This window comes from Hyperoodon ampullatus, assembly GCF_949752795.1.
Source record: "Hyperoodon ampullatus genome assembly, chromosome: 19".
NCBI lineage: Eukaryota > Metazoa > Chordata > Mammalia > Artiodactyla > Ziphiidae > Hyperoodon > Hyperoodon ampullatus.
In genome coordinates this window covers 20,777,253-20,793,489 of record NC_136932.1, presented here as the reverse complement: position 1 = coordinate 20,793,489, position 16,237 = coordinate 20,777,253, and the positions used below count along the sequence as shown (strand labels likewise).

The 16,237-nt window shown below is 48.3% G+C and overlaps 1 protein-coding gene across 1 annotated transcript in view; it reads right to left on the bottom strand.

Moving 5' to 3' along the window:
- Positions 1 to 16,237, bottom strand: part of SLC39A11 (solute carrier family 39 member 11) — a gene marked incomplete at its 3' end in the record, with an annotated part of 291,548 nt that overhangs the window by 234,221 nt on the left and 41,090 nt on the right. Inside the window, exon 4 of the mRNA XM_079724775.1 lies at positions 11,084 to 11,242. Coding sequence (XP_079580901.1) covers positions 11,084 to 11,242 — 159 coding nt within the window. The remainder of the gene's footprint in view (positions 1 to 11,083; positions 11,243 to 16,237) is intronic.

The following is a 16,237-nucleotide window of genomic DNA, read 5'->3' as shown; positions in this document are numbered from 1 at the left end:
TTCAAGTTAGAACGTTGGAATTCAAACCAGTGCAGTACCTTCATGACCACTAAGACTCAATTCTTACAACCAGTTACAGACCCGAAGACTGTCACATTTTGACAACTTGATTCTCAGTAGTTATCAAAATTAGCAATGTAACACCAGTCACTAAGAAATGACCAGGAAGAATAAAAAAACAGGTGGGGTTCAAGTATAATGGTGTAAATATATTCAAGGTAGGCACTTCCTTTTAATTTTAGGATTTTATAATAATTATCTCCCTCCCCCAACATACAGACACACACACACACACCAAAATCTTACAGATTTTTTAATAGCCTATATAAAAAAATTTAAGAGTACTTTATATGACTGTCCAAGGCTAGGGACCATTACTAAAAGATGTGAAAGATGTTTTGGTAACCATTACATGAAAACACAAACTCCACTGATCCACTGTCAAATACAATTTTCTTCCTTCATTTTGATGTCATTTATTTTTATTATTTACAATTTTATCTACAGTTTCTAAGACTCCTCCTTAAGGAACTATTTCAGAGATGAACAGACAATAACAAGATCAAAATCCATGCACCTCCCACCTACAGTTAATAAAGCTTAGCCTTTTACTCTAGTTGATTCAGATTTTTTTTTTTTTTTTTTTTGTGGTGTGCAGGCCTCTCACTGTTGGGGCCTCTCCCGTTGCAGAGCACAGGCTCCGGAAGCACAGGCTCAGCGGCCATGGCTCACGGGCCCAGCTGCTCCACGGCATGTGGGATCTTCCCCGACCGGGGCACGAACCCGCGTCCCCTGCATCGGCAGGCGGACTCTCAAACACTGCGCCACCAGGGAAGCCCAATTCAGATTTTTTAAAATAAAATATTGCAGACAGAATTGAAGTTCCTCTCTCCTCCTACCACTTAGAGATATTAAATATCTGGAAAAGCTCATGGGTACCCTTCTTAGCCGTGTTTTTACACTTTTCATAGACAAGGTTATATAATTTTTTTTTTTTTTTTTTTTTTGCGGTACACGGGCCTCTCACTGTTGTGGCCTCTCCCGTTGCAGAGCACAGGCTCCAGATGCACAGGCTCAGCGGCCATGGCTCATGGGCCCAGCCGCTCCGCGGCACGTGGGATCTTCCCAGACCGGGGCACAAACCCGTGTCCCCTGCATCGGCAGGCGGACTCTCAACCACTGCGCCACCAGGGAAGCCCTATAATTTTTTTAAAATAAATTTATTTTATTTATTTTTGGCTGCGTTGGGTCTTCGTTGCAGTGCGCGGGCTTCTCTTGTTGCAGAGCACAGGCTCTACGCACACAGGCTTCAGTAGTTGTGGCGCATGGGCTCAGTAGCTGTGGCTCACGGGCTCTAGAGTGCAGGCTCAGTAGTTGTGGCACGTGGGCTTAATTGCTCCGCGGCATGTGGGATCTTCCCGGACCAGGGATCGAGCCCATGTCCCCTGCATTGGCAGGCGGATTCTTAGCCGCTGCGCCACCAGGGAAGTCCCTATAATTTTATATATAAAAATTTGTATATAAAACAGGTAATGTTACTTGACACAATTTCAAAATTTAAATAGTATTTTACTACGTGCAGCATTCTGCAACTTACCTCTGGTTTCTGCTAAACATTGGACATTTATCCATGCTGATTTATAGATCTAGCTCATGTATTTTTTCTTTTTTTCGGTATGTGGGCCTCTCACTGTTGTGGCCTCTCCCGTTGCGGAGCACAGGCTCTGGACGCGCAGGCTCAACGGCCATGGCTCCCGGGCCCAGCCGCTCCGCGGCATGTGGGATCCTCTCAGACCGGGGCACGAACCCGTGTCCCCTGCATCGGCAGGCGGACTCTCAACCACTGCGCCACCAGGGAAGCCCATAGCTCATGTATTTTAACTGCTGTTTAGCACACCGTTTTATGAATTTATCACAATTTAATTATCCACTCATCTGATGACTGGTATTTTATTTCCAATTGTTCACCATTACAAGAAGCGCTGCAATGGAACATTCCTACACCTGGCTCCTTGTGTACATGTGCAAGAATGTTCAGAGAGCACATCCCTGAAATTGGAATTGCTTGGTCATAGGATACATGCATCTTCAGTTTTACTAGATATTTCCAAATTACTCACCCAGATGGCTGAATTAATTTGCACTCCCGTGCACGCAGGTTCCCATTTGCCCAAATCTTTTTAAATAGTATTATCAATTTTTTTTTCATTTTTTGTCAGATATAATGGGTGAGAATTTAAACTGTATTTCCCCAATTACTAGTGATGTTGAACATCTTTTCACGTATCTGTTGGGCCTTTAGGGTTTCCTCCTCTGAAATTCCTAATCAAATAATTTGTTCATTTTTTATTGAGTATGGTTTGCCCTTTTCCCATTGATTTGTGGGACCTATTAGGTCCCCCAGGGGGGACCTTTTTTTTTTTTTTTTTTTTTGCGGTACGCGGGCCTCTCACTGTTGTGGCATCTCCCATTGCGGAGCACAGACTCCGGACGCGCAGGCTCAGCGGCCATGGCTCACGGGCCCAGCCGCTCCGCGGCATGTGGGATCTTCCCAGACCGGGGCACGAACCCGCGCCCCCTGCATCAGCAGGCAGACTCTCAACCACTGCGCCACCAGGGAAGCCCCAGGGGGACCTATTTTAAAATGCAGATGCCTCGGCTGCCTCCCAGGAGCTTAGAAGTCATTGAGTCTGGGGTGGGCCCAGGCACCTGCATTTTTGAAGCCTTCCAGGGGATTCTGGTGCACTCTGAAGTTTGCAACCCATAGAAGCAGGTCAGTTCCCCCCTTTCGTCTTGAGACTGTACCTTCATCACCTGCAGAAAGCCCTTCTTTCCCTCTTTACTGAGTCCTTTGCAATAAATCTTAAGACTCTGGCTGCCAAGGGAAAGAGAAAGGTACTTGCATTGCAGTGAACCATCCAAAAACCATCACTTGAATCAAAGCAAGTTATAAGTTGCCTTCAATTGCTGGTCACCAACCTCGGCTGAACATCAGAGCCTCTGTGGGGATGTTTTCATTTAGATACCTAGGCTCCACCTGGGACACAATGACTCAGAGCCTCCAGAGGGAGGCCCAGGCATCAGTATTTTTCTAAAGCACCAAAGGCAACTTCCCAGCTCCTTCCCACCCCGTCCCCACCCTCAATCCTTCTAACACACTTCCTGGTCGAATTGCTAGGAAAATGTTGACTCTAAACAGCAGTGTAAGTCTTTAGCGTCTTAGGCAAACATAATTAAGAAAGCAAATAAAGCGTGAACAAGAATATGACAGATTCAAATCAGATTAAGTTTTTCTATTTAACTATCTGTGCCTCGTGTCTATAGTGCCTCAAAAGTGGTCACTTGCCAAGGAGCATGGATCTGCCTCCAGAAAATAACTCATGGCTGTAAAGCGCTTTCCACTTTGAGGCTCTAAGGAGTTTTCATAACAACGATCTCCTTTGATCTTCCCAACATCTCCATTCATTCGTTCATCAGATACCTCCTGAAGACCTACGATGCCCAGGTATTGTAGGGGTCACAGGGGAGACCAGAGCAGACCTGTCGCTGCCTTCAGGCCACAAGTGATCAGGTCCACTGGTGATGACAGCACAGGGAACAGACAGGGCAAGATGGGGGAGGTGCCAAGCGGAACCAAGACCTGGGGTTGCCAGGGAAGATTTCTGCTGCAGGAACACACAAAGTGCACCCTACAGGGTAACAAGGAGAGAATCTGCAAACGCTGGAGGGGCAGTGTTCTGAGCTGGGCACCATGCCAGCATGGTGGTAATGGTCTGCTGGCTTTTGCATTACATTCAGAACTCCCCCGTCTCGCTCAGGTCGAGGCCAGGTAAGTCCTCCTATTGCTAACCCGTGCATCTGGAAAAGGGGGGCTCTGAACGGGACTGGCTGGGATTCTGGAGACACGTGTGCTTCTGAGACAGGGCTGAAAATCCCTTCCCCTCCTCCCAGTCCTAAGGCACAGGACAAAAGGAACCGCAGGCATGGAGCTGCACAGAGCATCTTCAGAGGGCGTTTCCATTTACTACTGTCGTTGATATGCCTTCTGTCATTTATCCCTAGGGCTTGTTATGGGGATATCGAGCTAAAGCTAAACAACGCTTCAGCTCTTCCAGGGGCTTTAATCCAACTCCTTCCTCTCAAAGAACTGGCCAAACCAACATCTGCATCCCCAAACTTCGCCCCTTCTTTTCTTCTTTGATATCAGAACTCTAACTCCTCTGGGGTTATGATTCCCCAGCCTTGAGGTGAGCTGTCTACACTATCACCAGCACCACCACAATCTGAGAGAAGACGGACAGGACAGGCGTGGCCAGGACCTGCTCTATTGGGCACTGATGCACCAGCCACCTAGCGAGGGGTACACCTGTGAGCCGACAGACACGCCCCGCCCCACCTTGGGAGGAAGGAATTATGATGAAACGCACACCCAATTCCTTTAGCCAGCCAGCCTCGTAAATCATCTTTGCCTCCGTCATCTTTGCCAACCAGCCAGTGGTTCAATAAGTTTCCATGGTGGTCTCTAGATATTTCTCATAATCTTGCCGCCTGGCTCAACAGAGGGCAAGAGAATACAAGTATTCAGTCACCACTTTACGGTCTAAACTATGAAAAGGTGTTCTAAGCATGGAGAAGGAAGTCCAAGTCTTAGAAGGTTCCAACCATGCCTATTTGCGTTCCAGGATCCCCACTACTTTATTAAAATAACAAGGATCATTCAGTGCTTGGGGAGTTCCCTTCAGCAAGCCAGCCTGTACTGAAATGGCCGCTTCATGTGCACTGTGTGTGCATATGCGCGCACATGTGCATGTGTGTGTGCAAGTGTATGTCTTCATGCCAGACCCAGTGAAGGTACCTGGGGAATACACAGCACCCACAGAGGTAGGTTTCCAAGCTCTGACTGGGCCCTCTCAGATGCCTTGTGCCATTGGCTGCAAAGCCACAGATATTTTTCCTGTGGCCTCAACTAGCCAGGACTGGGTACGCAGCTAACACGCCCAGGCATACACAAGGGTAGAACAGCAGCCCCCCGCCCCCGCCCGCCTTAGAAATCAAAGGGAGCAAGTGGAGAGGAAGGGAGTCTGTGATATGCGTTCCCAGCAGGTAAATCGCAGAGCAAGGCATCCACAGGATGGTTAACCCACTGCTTTCCCTGAGAATCAGCAAGCACACCACACTAGGAGACTGCCTCAACCCCCTTTTGAGCCCCTCTGCATGCCAACGGGACCAAAACCGACACCCGAGCATCTTCCTAAAAGTCACAGGAGGCTGCAGGATGCATCGAAAGGCAAAAGAAGCAACCTCGGCCATGGCTTCCACATGCACCTTGGAAATGGGTGCTTGGGATCCAGGGGGACCTGAATGCCAGCTCTCTACAAATACCACATTGTGAAGGGCCTGCGGCATCAGTGGGCCAAGAGCCCCTCAGTGTGATGTAATAAACTGGCTTTCACAAAAGATTCACAACGCTCCTTTGTCGGTGACTCATCTGAACGACAAGGTTTTGGCAACGCTCCCCAGCCCAGGACTCACCAGCCACGGCTTCCAATGCCAGCAAGCTCGCGGGTTTGCTCCATTAGAAACTGAAGTATTCATTAGCGTCGTGTATTCATTAGCGAGCTTTGCCCACTCAGCGTGCCTGATCAAGTGCCAGCTTGCTCTTGCTCGGAACACCCAGTGCCTGAACTGAGGGCCTCCATATATCCACAGGGTGAGCTATCTCTCAATCTTAGTACCATAAATATCAAAAGAAACGGAGAGGATGCTGTTATGTGCTGAATTGCTCCCCCCAACCCCACAAATTCAAATGCTGAAGCCCTAACCCCCAGAACCTCAGAATGTCGCTGGATTTGGAGGTGGGGTCTCCAAAGAGGCGATGAAGTTAAAAGGAGCCCCTTAGGCTGGGCCCTAATCCAATCTGACTGCTGCCCTTATCAGGAGTGGGAATCTGGACACACAGAGTGACACCATGGATGCCCACAGAGAGGAAAGACCACGTGAGGACACGGTTAGAAGGAGGCACCTGACAACACCTTGATCTTGGACTTCTAGCTTCCAGAACTGTGAGGAAATACAGTTCTGTTGTTTCAGCCACCCAGTCTGTGGTGGTTTGTTATGGCAGACCTAGAAAATGAGGACAGATGGGTACACAGTTAAGCAAAAGGGCTGTCTGCAAAGCCTCATCCCTCTTCCACCTGGTTTCCCAGACAACGGGGCCGCCCGATCCACCCCCGCGCCCAGCCTCCTCTGATGACACGGTCACGTCCCCACGCTGGAGGAACCCGGTGATTCAGCTGGACGGAGGCTCTCTCCAGGCCAGCTGAAATGTCAACCATCCATCAATCCCATGATGCACCTTAGAGCATCAAATAGAAGTGCAGATCTCAAACCACAGCAAAGCAAAAGAAAGGAGATGCTAAAACTGAGGCAGGGAGCCGGTTTTCACTGTGAGGCTAGCTGGGCTTATCTGATAATATCAGAATTACGCTATGGACTCTACAGGTGGATGCCACTGCGATTTCTCCTTCTGTAGCGATTCTTGCCATTCCCCCACCCCCAACCTCCTCTGTTAGGTATTCGTTCGTAAAGTAGTAGAATCAGAATCACAACGCTAAAGATGGAAAGGATCTATGAAGAGGAGGAAAACATGCATCACCCCTGAGGGGGAAAATAATCACCTGTCACTTCCAAACAGTTGTCATACCTGGTCCCTCACAGCGACTCCAGTGGCCAGAAATTGACACCAGCAATAGTTAGGTACTTATTAAAGGTATGCGCACATCCTCCTCGTTTAAGTTTTTAGCAGAGGCATCTTCTTTGCCATCACAGCGAAAACTAAGAGAAACTGAACAGGATTGGGACACAGATACGTGAAGGAGGGCACTGAGGAGAAGGTCGCACCCCTATCGCTTGCTGACTTTCCTGCCCCGGAGCACGTTTGGGCGGGCCGTCAGCTGTGATGCCCTGCCCGAGGGTCTCAGGCAGAGTCAGACACCACTGCCTTCCCTCCTCCTGCAGTCCTTGGGCAGTCTCTGCGGATGTCAGATCCCAAGAGAGGGAGGGGAGGGGGCGGGGAACACACATCTCCCAGAGAGAAGGTTGCCAAGATGTAAAGCAAAGCTGGAAAAGCAAGTGTCAACAACACAGCCAAGATGTTACCACTTGTTTTTCAGGAGACACACAACAAAATGACATTTCCCAGAGGGACATATATACATAAGCAAAAGCACAGAGCAAGATGGAAGGATGCGGTATATGTACTAAAATGACTGTAGATAAAAATCGCTTCAAATTTTAAAAATAACACACAAGAGAACGCACAGACGGTTCCAACTGTGTGAAATGTACGCATGCACGTACATAAGCAAAGAGAAGGGAAGCCTAAATAAATGAGTCAGGATTCATGTAGCTATAGAGTTGATTTAAAGCATACTTGAACAATACAAGCATAGGGGACAGTGTTTATATTTCGATATTTATAGGACACAACATAATTCGTTTTCTTAAAGAAAAAAAAAAGAGAAAAGAGAAAAATCTAGAAGGATACCCACTAAACTGATGACAATGGTTGACTGGTTTGGGAAGAGTACGGGAACAGGGGAGCCTCTTACCCCGGTCAGGTTGCTTTAACAAATTACCATCGACTGGGTGGCTTATAAACAGCAGAAATTTATTTCTGGCAATTCTGAAGCCTGAGAAGTCCAAGATCAAAGTGCCAGCAGAGTCAGTGTCTGGAGAGAGCCCACGTCCTGGTTCACAAACAGTGCGTACGTGTCCCAATGTGGCAGAATGGGAAGGCTCCTTTATCGGGGCACTAATCCCATTCGTGAGGGCTCCCACCCTCATGACCTGGTCACCTTCAAAAGGCCCCACCTCCAAATACCATGGCATTGGAATTTTGGGAGGACACAGTCTATAGCAAGAAAGGAGTGTCACGTTAAATTTTGTTTAATTTTTATAATGAGATTTTTGTGCTGTGTTGATGTAATACTAACATGACTAAAAACACACAAGGCCATGGTGACACACATCCACCCTCCTCCTCCTCTCCCCTCTACCCACCAGTAGAAAATCACAGTTTTAAACTAAAGGTGAAGTCTTCCCACCCACTTACATCCTTAACTTTATATAGAAGCAAACTGCAAAGGTCATAAAAATGTCAGTATCTCCAAACAGCTGTTCAAGGTCCATTCCCCTTCTCCCTAGAACCATCCAAGGGGAGTGCTGGGCTCAGGCAGGCCCGAGCCGCGTTCGCCGTCAGCGTCCTCCGGTCGGGCCTCTTCCTGGCGGACTGCACCTTCCTCGCCTACCCCGCCTGTCTCGCCCTCTCATTAAGATATCATTTGGCAAAGCCTCTGTAAAACCCTGTCAGCTCATTTCCCATGAACAGTTACCGCGTGAGCCTTTTCTACTCTATCCCCAGATAAATACATGAAAATAAATACCCTTTCAGGGAGCGATTTGATGCATCCGAAGTTAACACAGCTACAGTGGGCTCAACCTGACAGGCTGTTATGAGTAAAACCCTTTTCATGAGCAATATGGTGCTCCCGCTCCAAAAGGGGCACAAATACATCAGAAGGGCTGAATGAACGGAAATGGAGTTGGAGAACAGCGTCGGTTGTTAACCATTTCCTTCCCACCCACCCAGAGTCTCGCCACCCTGAACGTGTAAGTATAACCAGGATGGACATCTCTGACGTGGGCAGGCGGTGGCACCTGTGCTTGGAGGGTCACGAGTCAATGTCAGAATCGCTCAAACCACACGTCTGTGCTGAGCGGACTCCTGCACTGGCTCACTTCTGCAGGTAAAATAAGGCAGAGACTGAGTCACTTCCTCTCACCCCGTCAAGCTCCACGCACGGTCCTCCCAGAGGACAGGAAGGAGGCCGTGGGGTTTTCTGCAGGCAGGTCCCCCTTTCCCCTGGGGCCTGTTCTGCAGGATGAGCCCCTCCATCCCCAGCGCAGCCAAAGCCTTTTGCTCTCACGACTTCATCCTCTTCCTGGGCCACGTGCTGCGCGGTGGGGCTCTGTCATAAGGCGGAATAAACAGGAAACTGAAAAGATCTCAGTCTGAACTGACCCACAGAACTCCTGGTTCCGAAACTCCAATCGCAGCAAGCATTCTGAAAGCAAATTCTAGCCCCCGCTTTCTCCCCGACAGAGGACTGTATTCCCCTTGGCTGCTCAGTCAACCACACGGACTCAAGATCAAAACCCATTAACTTCACCCACCGCTCCCCAGCCAGGCCTAATTTTCTGTGCAGTCTATCCAAGACTTTCCCCTGAGATCTTCTCTATATTCAAAGCATATAGTAGAACAAACAGGAAGCAAAAGGTTAAAAAAAAAAAAAGTACTGCTGCACAGAACAAATTGGCCGAATGACTATTTACACTGCCCAGAGAAAGCTGTTACATTCAGGCAGCTGGTCAAATACACCTGGCCCCCACTCCCTGGCCCCAGTATCAGGCAAGGGTGACCCTTCACGATTGCAAAGAGCCCTCTGCAAGATACTGCCTTAGAAGCCCAGGTGGGCCTAGGTGGGAAGAGCCTAATGAGACCAGCAGGGGCTGTGCACAGCAGCTGAGCCAGCACCCCTGTCTGCTGCTCAGGAGTTAAGGCCCCTGGCTGCCAGATTTTCCTGCCAGGGCAAGTAGAATACACTCCAGCAGCAAGTTTACAGATAACCAGGGCGGAGTTGAGAACAGAATATGGCAATCCACACTGAGGACCTCTCAAAGCTATTAGCAAGCAGATGTTCCTTGACAACAAGGAAGCAAAGGGCCCAGGGGGCAGAAACCGACACGGCCATTCACACTTTCGATGAACAAGAATGACACACCTCCGAGACAACATCACGGCTGTCCAACCAACCATCACATCCAGCTGTTTGGGCCAGAGGCTGGACGTCCTGGGACATGAGTAACCAGTTTCTCACGAGTGTCTGGGCCACGTTCCAATGGAGAAGGCAGGTGGGCCAGGGAAAGGCTGTGAGCCTACCTCCTGGGGTACATGCCCAGACGACTCCAGTGAGCCCGACCTGACCCTGCCCACAGCGACCCAGCAGAGAAACTCAGCTCCTCGACACGGTCCCCCCCGTGCCTCCTCCCACCCTGGGTGAACAGAGGATTCAGGCACCAGCTCAGGTCTGTCAGGGGCCTTCTGCCCACCTCGGGGACTTGCTGGGACACTGCATCTGCTAAGGTGACTTATGCCTGCGCTGGGTCCTACTGACGTCCACCCTTCAGCCGACCCGGTTTTAGCCGACGGCGCTGGGTCAGGATCTCGCGGCCTGGCCTCGGCTCTCTCTGCTCCGTGACCACAGCCAGACTTTAGGCTGTGGTTTATTTTGTGCTTCTCTGTAAGCAAGTACATGCTCATCCCCCAAACCCAACCCACCAGCACTATTTAGGCAAAAAAAAAAAAAAGCTAAATCGCTGGCACACCCCAATTCTGGTGACTTTTTCAATTTTTTTAGTTTTCACTTGGCAGCCCCTAAAGGGAGTTACTCTCAAGTCGTAAGAAGGAAAAGCGGGGAGAAGGGACACATAACCAGTTCATGGCAGAAGTGAGCGCAGCCCAAGGCCCTACTGCCCGGACTCCCCACCTCACCCTCCTATGAATAAACCCTGTGCATGCGATCCTTTGTCGACAGTCTTATGCTGTAGATGGGTGTGTTGTCATCTCCCTGGTGACATCATAAGCTCTCTAAGAGTCAGGACCACCGTCATGGGCACTCCCTTCCCCCAGTGTCTAGGTCCACTCGTATAGACAGTGTTGCACCACACGACGTCAGCTGTACTCTATATTTATAATGAGATCTGATATTTAAAATCTGAACGTATCAAAATGTAGTAACTAAGGAGATGATGAGTCAGACGACCTAGAGCTTATTTTCTTTTAGGCATTGTCACAATTCCGTTCCTCCAGGTAAAAGCCCTCAATGGCTTGAAATATCTATTTCGATATCACTGGCTACTTAACATAGACACGAGTTGGCATGTCAAGTTTGAACAGAAGTAAATCTATGGCACAGAGCTAGACACATCCTGACACAAGAGCCCAAAGCGGGGTGGTACTCACCCGGTGAGGCATGAGGAGGTCAGCCAGGTAGACAAACGCAGCTCCGAGGGTGAAGCCGACAGCCACAGGGAAAAAGGCCAAGGCACCGAAGCCACCAGAGGACGTAGCCATCTCCACCGCTGGGGCCAGGAGCGACCAATAGGAAGCAGCCAGCATGACCTGTAAAACCAGGATAAGAAGCAAACCATTAAACCATCCCCTGAAGGCCTTCCAAGTGGGGACTTCCCTCGCTCTCTATGGCCCAGACTGAACCCCACAGTGTCACCTGGGTTAGGCCTTTAATCCTGGGTGGTAGGTACTATCCCAAAGCACAAAGCCACCCTGAGAATTCTAATGTTGTGAAGAACTCAGTTTGGGGTAGGATGGAGTTGACCTTGGGAAGAGGGAGTCTAGTTTGCTGTCATCTAGCCTCTAATTCAGTGGTTCTCAACCATTGCCGGAGACATTTCTGGTTGTCACAAGTAGGGCTGGAGGTGAGGGGGAGGTTACTAGTAGCATCTAGTGAGCAGAGGCCAGAGAAGCTGGTAAATGTCTCACAATGCACATCACAGCCACTGACAGCAAAGAATTATCTGGTCCCAAAGGTGAGCGGCACTGTTGAGAAATTCTGTGCTAACTGAATACCACCAGGACCAGACTGCTCACTACTTCCTGAGCTCCACTACCTTGGACATGAGACGGCTCTAATTACTAAAAAGTTCTTCCTTAGGTAGAGCTGAAATCTGTCTCCCTTCGGTTTTTACCTCTTCGCACCACATCTGCTCTCCAGAGCACTAAAGGAAGGTGTCTGTCCCCTGTGATATGTGGCAGCCCTTGACATATCTGAAGACAACCAGTGAGACTATGTCAACTCGGTCTCATCAATTTTCTCATCTCTAAAAAGGAAGAAGGAACTTATATTTACTGATCACCTACTATTTCCAGGGACCAAAGCCTCACATCTGATATCTTATTTTATCCATCCCAACAGCTTTGGGAGGAAGATGTTGTTTTCTATTGCTATTTGTAGATAAAGAAATTGAATCTCAAAGTAATAGGATCATTTGCTCAAGGTCACAGAGCCAGGAAGTGGCAGATCCAGGGAACTGAGCAAAGTGGGACCATCATCACCTCAATGAGGGGGAAAAACAAAAGGGAAAAGGGAGAATTGAAGCTGGACTCAAATCTCGGGGAGGTCAATTTGATCAAAGGTTCTCCAGCATTTAGTGAATGAAACACTCATCCACAGTTGTTTACTCTTACAGACACCATGACATCTTGGCTAGAGCACACCCACTACCCATTGCAACCGTATGACAGTCAGCACTAACATATAAAATACTGAATGGGTTTCTAAAATTAACTATGCCTTGCCTTTAAAAAAAATCTGCATCATCCGTCTCCAAAATAACATTCAGGGTGATGGAACCAGGTATTGCGAATGCAACAATAAAGAACAAATCCATGCAAAAAGAAAATGATTTCTCTTCTTTGATGCATCATCTACACACAGTCACCGGTTTGGCACTGGTCTCTCCCAGCAAAAGTCTGAGCGCCACCCGTAGAAAATTGCACCGGCCTCAGAGATTCCCAGAAACAATGAAAACGGCTCATCAGTTCAGTTCCATGGGACCACCAAAGGAAGCTTGTGGCAGCCTTCTCTATGCCAGGGGCTGATCCATCCCTTTACTGGACTTTGTCTCACTTGCTTTAGAATTCAACAACCCTCCGTAACTGCCATTCACAGTAAGCTCCCACCAAGGATGACCAGCACAGAGGCACAGGCATGTCTAGCAACCTCTATCCCTGCATGTTTCAGGGCCTCCCATTTAGACCATATCACCAGTAAGGCCACTCACCTCATCTTCCAGTCCCTCCCCACATCCCATCCTTGTCACTGTCACTTGGGGTACTTCTCCAGCCTCGGATCCCCATCGCCTTCTCAACACCAAGTCCAACCTCTTCTGTCAAAGCTCCTTTCCATCCCTGTGCATCACTGGGTACCAATCTTTTTTCTGTCCCCTGCACGGGAACAATATACAATATTCTCATGGACAAGTGATGCAAGGTGAGGCAGAAGGGATGTGCCTCTCAAGGGAGGGTTTGCCAGAATCTGGGATGCTTGAAATGGAAAGGCATCCCAGACGATTCAGGTGGGTCCCCTCTTTGAGAATCAGTGATCCTTTATCCTTCCAGTCAAATCCAGAACCCAAATGGATTTCCTTCATTTCTTTTCCTCGCCAGCCTCCCTGTCTCCCACATAAACTGGAACATGACCAAGGATCAATCTTGAAATGAGATTGGGTTGCCTGGGCACTTCCCTGGCAGTCCAGTGGTTACGACTCCACGCTTTCACTGCCGAGGGCACAGGTTCGATCCCTGGTCACGGAACTAAGATCCCACAAGACGCATGGCACAGCCAAAAAAGAAAAAGAGAGAAAGAGAGAGAAAAGAGATTGGGTTGCCTGTCTGAAATGACGATAGGGCCCCCCAAAAAGTTTATTTAAAGGAAATATGTAGGGACTTCCCTGGTGGCACGGTGGTTGAGAATCGCCTGCCAACGCAGGGGACACAGGTTCGAGCCCTGGTCCGGGAAGATCCCACATGCAGCAGAGCAACTAAGCCCGTGCGCCACAACTACTGAGACTGCGCTCTAGAGCCCACGTGCCACAACTACTGGAGCTTGCACACCTAGAGCCCGTGCTCCACAACAAGAGAAGCCACCATAATTAGAAACCCGTGCACCGCAACAAAGAGCAGCCCCCGGGCTTCCCTGGTGGCGCAGTGGTTGGGAGTCCGCCTGCCGATGCAGGGGACACGGGTTCATGCCCCGGTCCGGGAGGATCCCGCATGCCGCGGAGCGGCTGGGCCCGTGGGCCGTGGCCGCTGAGCCTGCGCGTCCGGAGGCTGTGCTCCGCAGCGGGAGAGGCCACAACAGTGAGAGGCCCGCATACCGCAAAAAAAAAAAAAAAAAAAAAAAAAAAAAAGAGCAGCCCCCACTCGCCGCAACTAGAGAAAGCCCTCACGAAGCAATGAAGACCCAACGCAGCCAAAAATAAATAAATAAAATCAATTTATTAAAATTAATTAATTAATTAAAGGGCATATGTGGCAGACAAAATAATGACTTCTTCCCCAAAGAGGACCACATCATAATCCCTAAAACCTGTGGATATGTCACCTTACATGGAAAGAGGGACTCTGCAGCTGTGGCTAAGATGAGATGAGATGATCCTGGATCTGGGTGGGGCCAGCGTCATCACAAGGAATCTTATGAGAAAGGGACATGGGTCAGCGTCAGAGAGAAGATGTGATGATAAAAGCAGAGGTCGTAGTCAGAAAGGAGAAGCTAGAAGACGCTTTGCCGCTGGCTTGAAGATAGAGGAAAGGTTATGAACCAAGGAAGGGTGGTGAGCTCTAGAAGCCGGAGAAGGCAAAGAAACAGAGTCTTCCCAAGAGCCTCCAGCAGGGACACAGCCCTGTTGCCAGCTTGGTTTTATCCCAGTTAAAACCATTTTGGACTTCTAACCTCCAGTACTGTCAGAGAATACATTTGAGTCGTTTTAAGCCACTACACCTGTGGTACTTTGTTACAGCAGCAACAGAAAACTAACACAGCATACAAAGGCATACGTTACCTTTTTTTTTTTTTTTAGAGCAGTTTTAGGTTCACAGCAACATTGAGCAGGAAATACAGAGGATACCCATAGGCCCCCTGTACCACATAGGCACAGCCTCTCCACTACTGACATCCTACACCAGTGGTACATTTGTTCCAATCAACGAACTTATACTGACACCTCACCATCATCCAAAGCCCACAGTTTACATTAGAGATCACTCAGTGTTGTACATTCTATGAGTTTGTACACATACATAATGACATGTATCTACTATTCTGGTGTCACAACTCGTAGTTTCACTGCCCTTAAAATCCTGTGTTCCACCTTTTCATCCCTTTCTGCTCCCCTACAACCCCTGGCGACCACTAATCTTTTTACTGTCTCCATAGTTTTGCCTTTTCCAAAATGCCTTACAGTTGAAATTGTACAGTATTGCAGCCTTTTCAGACTGGCTTCTTTCACTTAGTCATATACATTTAAGATTCTTCCAAGTCTTTTCATGGCTTTATAGCTCTTTTTAGGGCTGAATAATAGTCTGGATGGACCACGGTTTATTTATCTATTCACCTACTATAGGACATCTTGGTTGCCTCCAAGTTTTGGCAATTATGAATAAAACTGCTGTAAATATTGTGTGCAGATTTTTGTGTGGACATAACTGTTCAGTTCATCTGGGTAAATACCAAGGAGTGGGACTGCTGGATTGTATGATAAACCTTTTTTTTTTTAAAAATAATCCCCCAACATTGGTGACTTCCCTGAAACCGTCAACACTAACAAAGCTCCTTTAAATGTTAGGCATTTTTTAAAATCTAGATGTAGTGACATATTAACTAGCTGATACAGAAGCAGGAAGTAGTATATCTGATTAACCTTCAATTACCCCTAAGAAGCAGGGCCTGGAGGGGATAGTCTAGCAAAGAGGAGGTGGTAATCACTGGGCCCAAGACTTCAGGGAATGAACTCAAAAAACAAGTCACTGCCAACCAGTCCCTTTATGACTCCAGATGGTAGATACCAAAAGTCCTCCTGCAGCTGCAGCCCTGCTTATAAAGGCAAACTGGGCTGGCAGTGTGATATGGAAGAACAAATCTGACTCTATATTGGATCTGTTTCCTTTACTTTAACCTTTGTATTCTATTGCTTTTTTTTTTAAATAGATCTTCATTGGAGTATAACTGCTTCACAATACTGTTAGTTTCTGTTGCACAACAAAGCAAATCAGCCATATGCATACCCATGTCTCCATATGCCCTCCCTCTTGAGCCTCCCTCCCACCCTCCCTATCCCACCCCTCTAGGTCATCGCAAAGCACCCAGCCGATCTCCCTGTGCTATGCTGCTGCGTCCCACCAGCCAACTATTTTACATTTGGAAGTGTACGTATGTCGATGCTACTCTCACTTTGCCCCAGCTTCACCCTCCCACCCCATGTCCTCAAGTCCATTTTCTATGTCTATCGCTTTATTCCTGCTGAATGGATAAAGATGTGGCACATATATACAATGGAATATTACTCAGCCATAAAAGGAAATGAAATTGAGTTATTCATA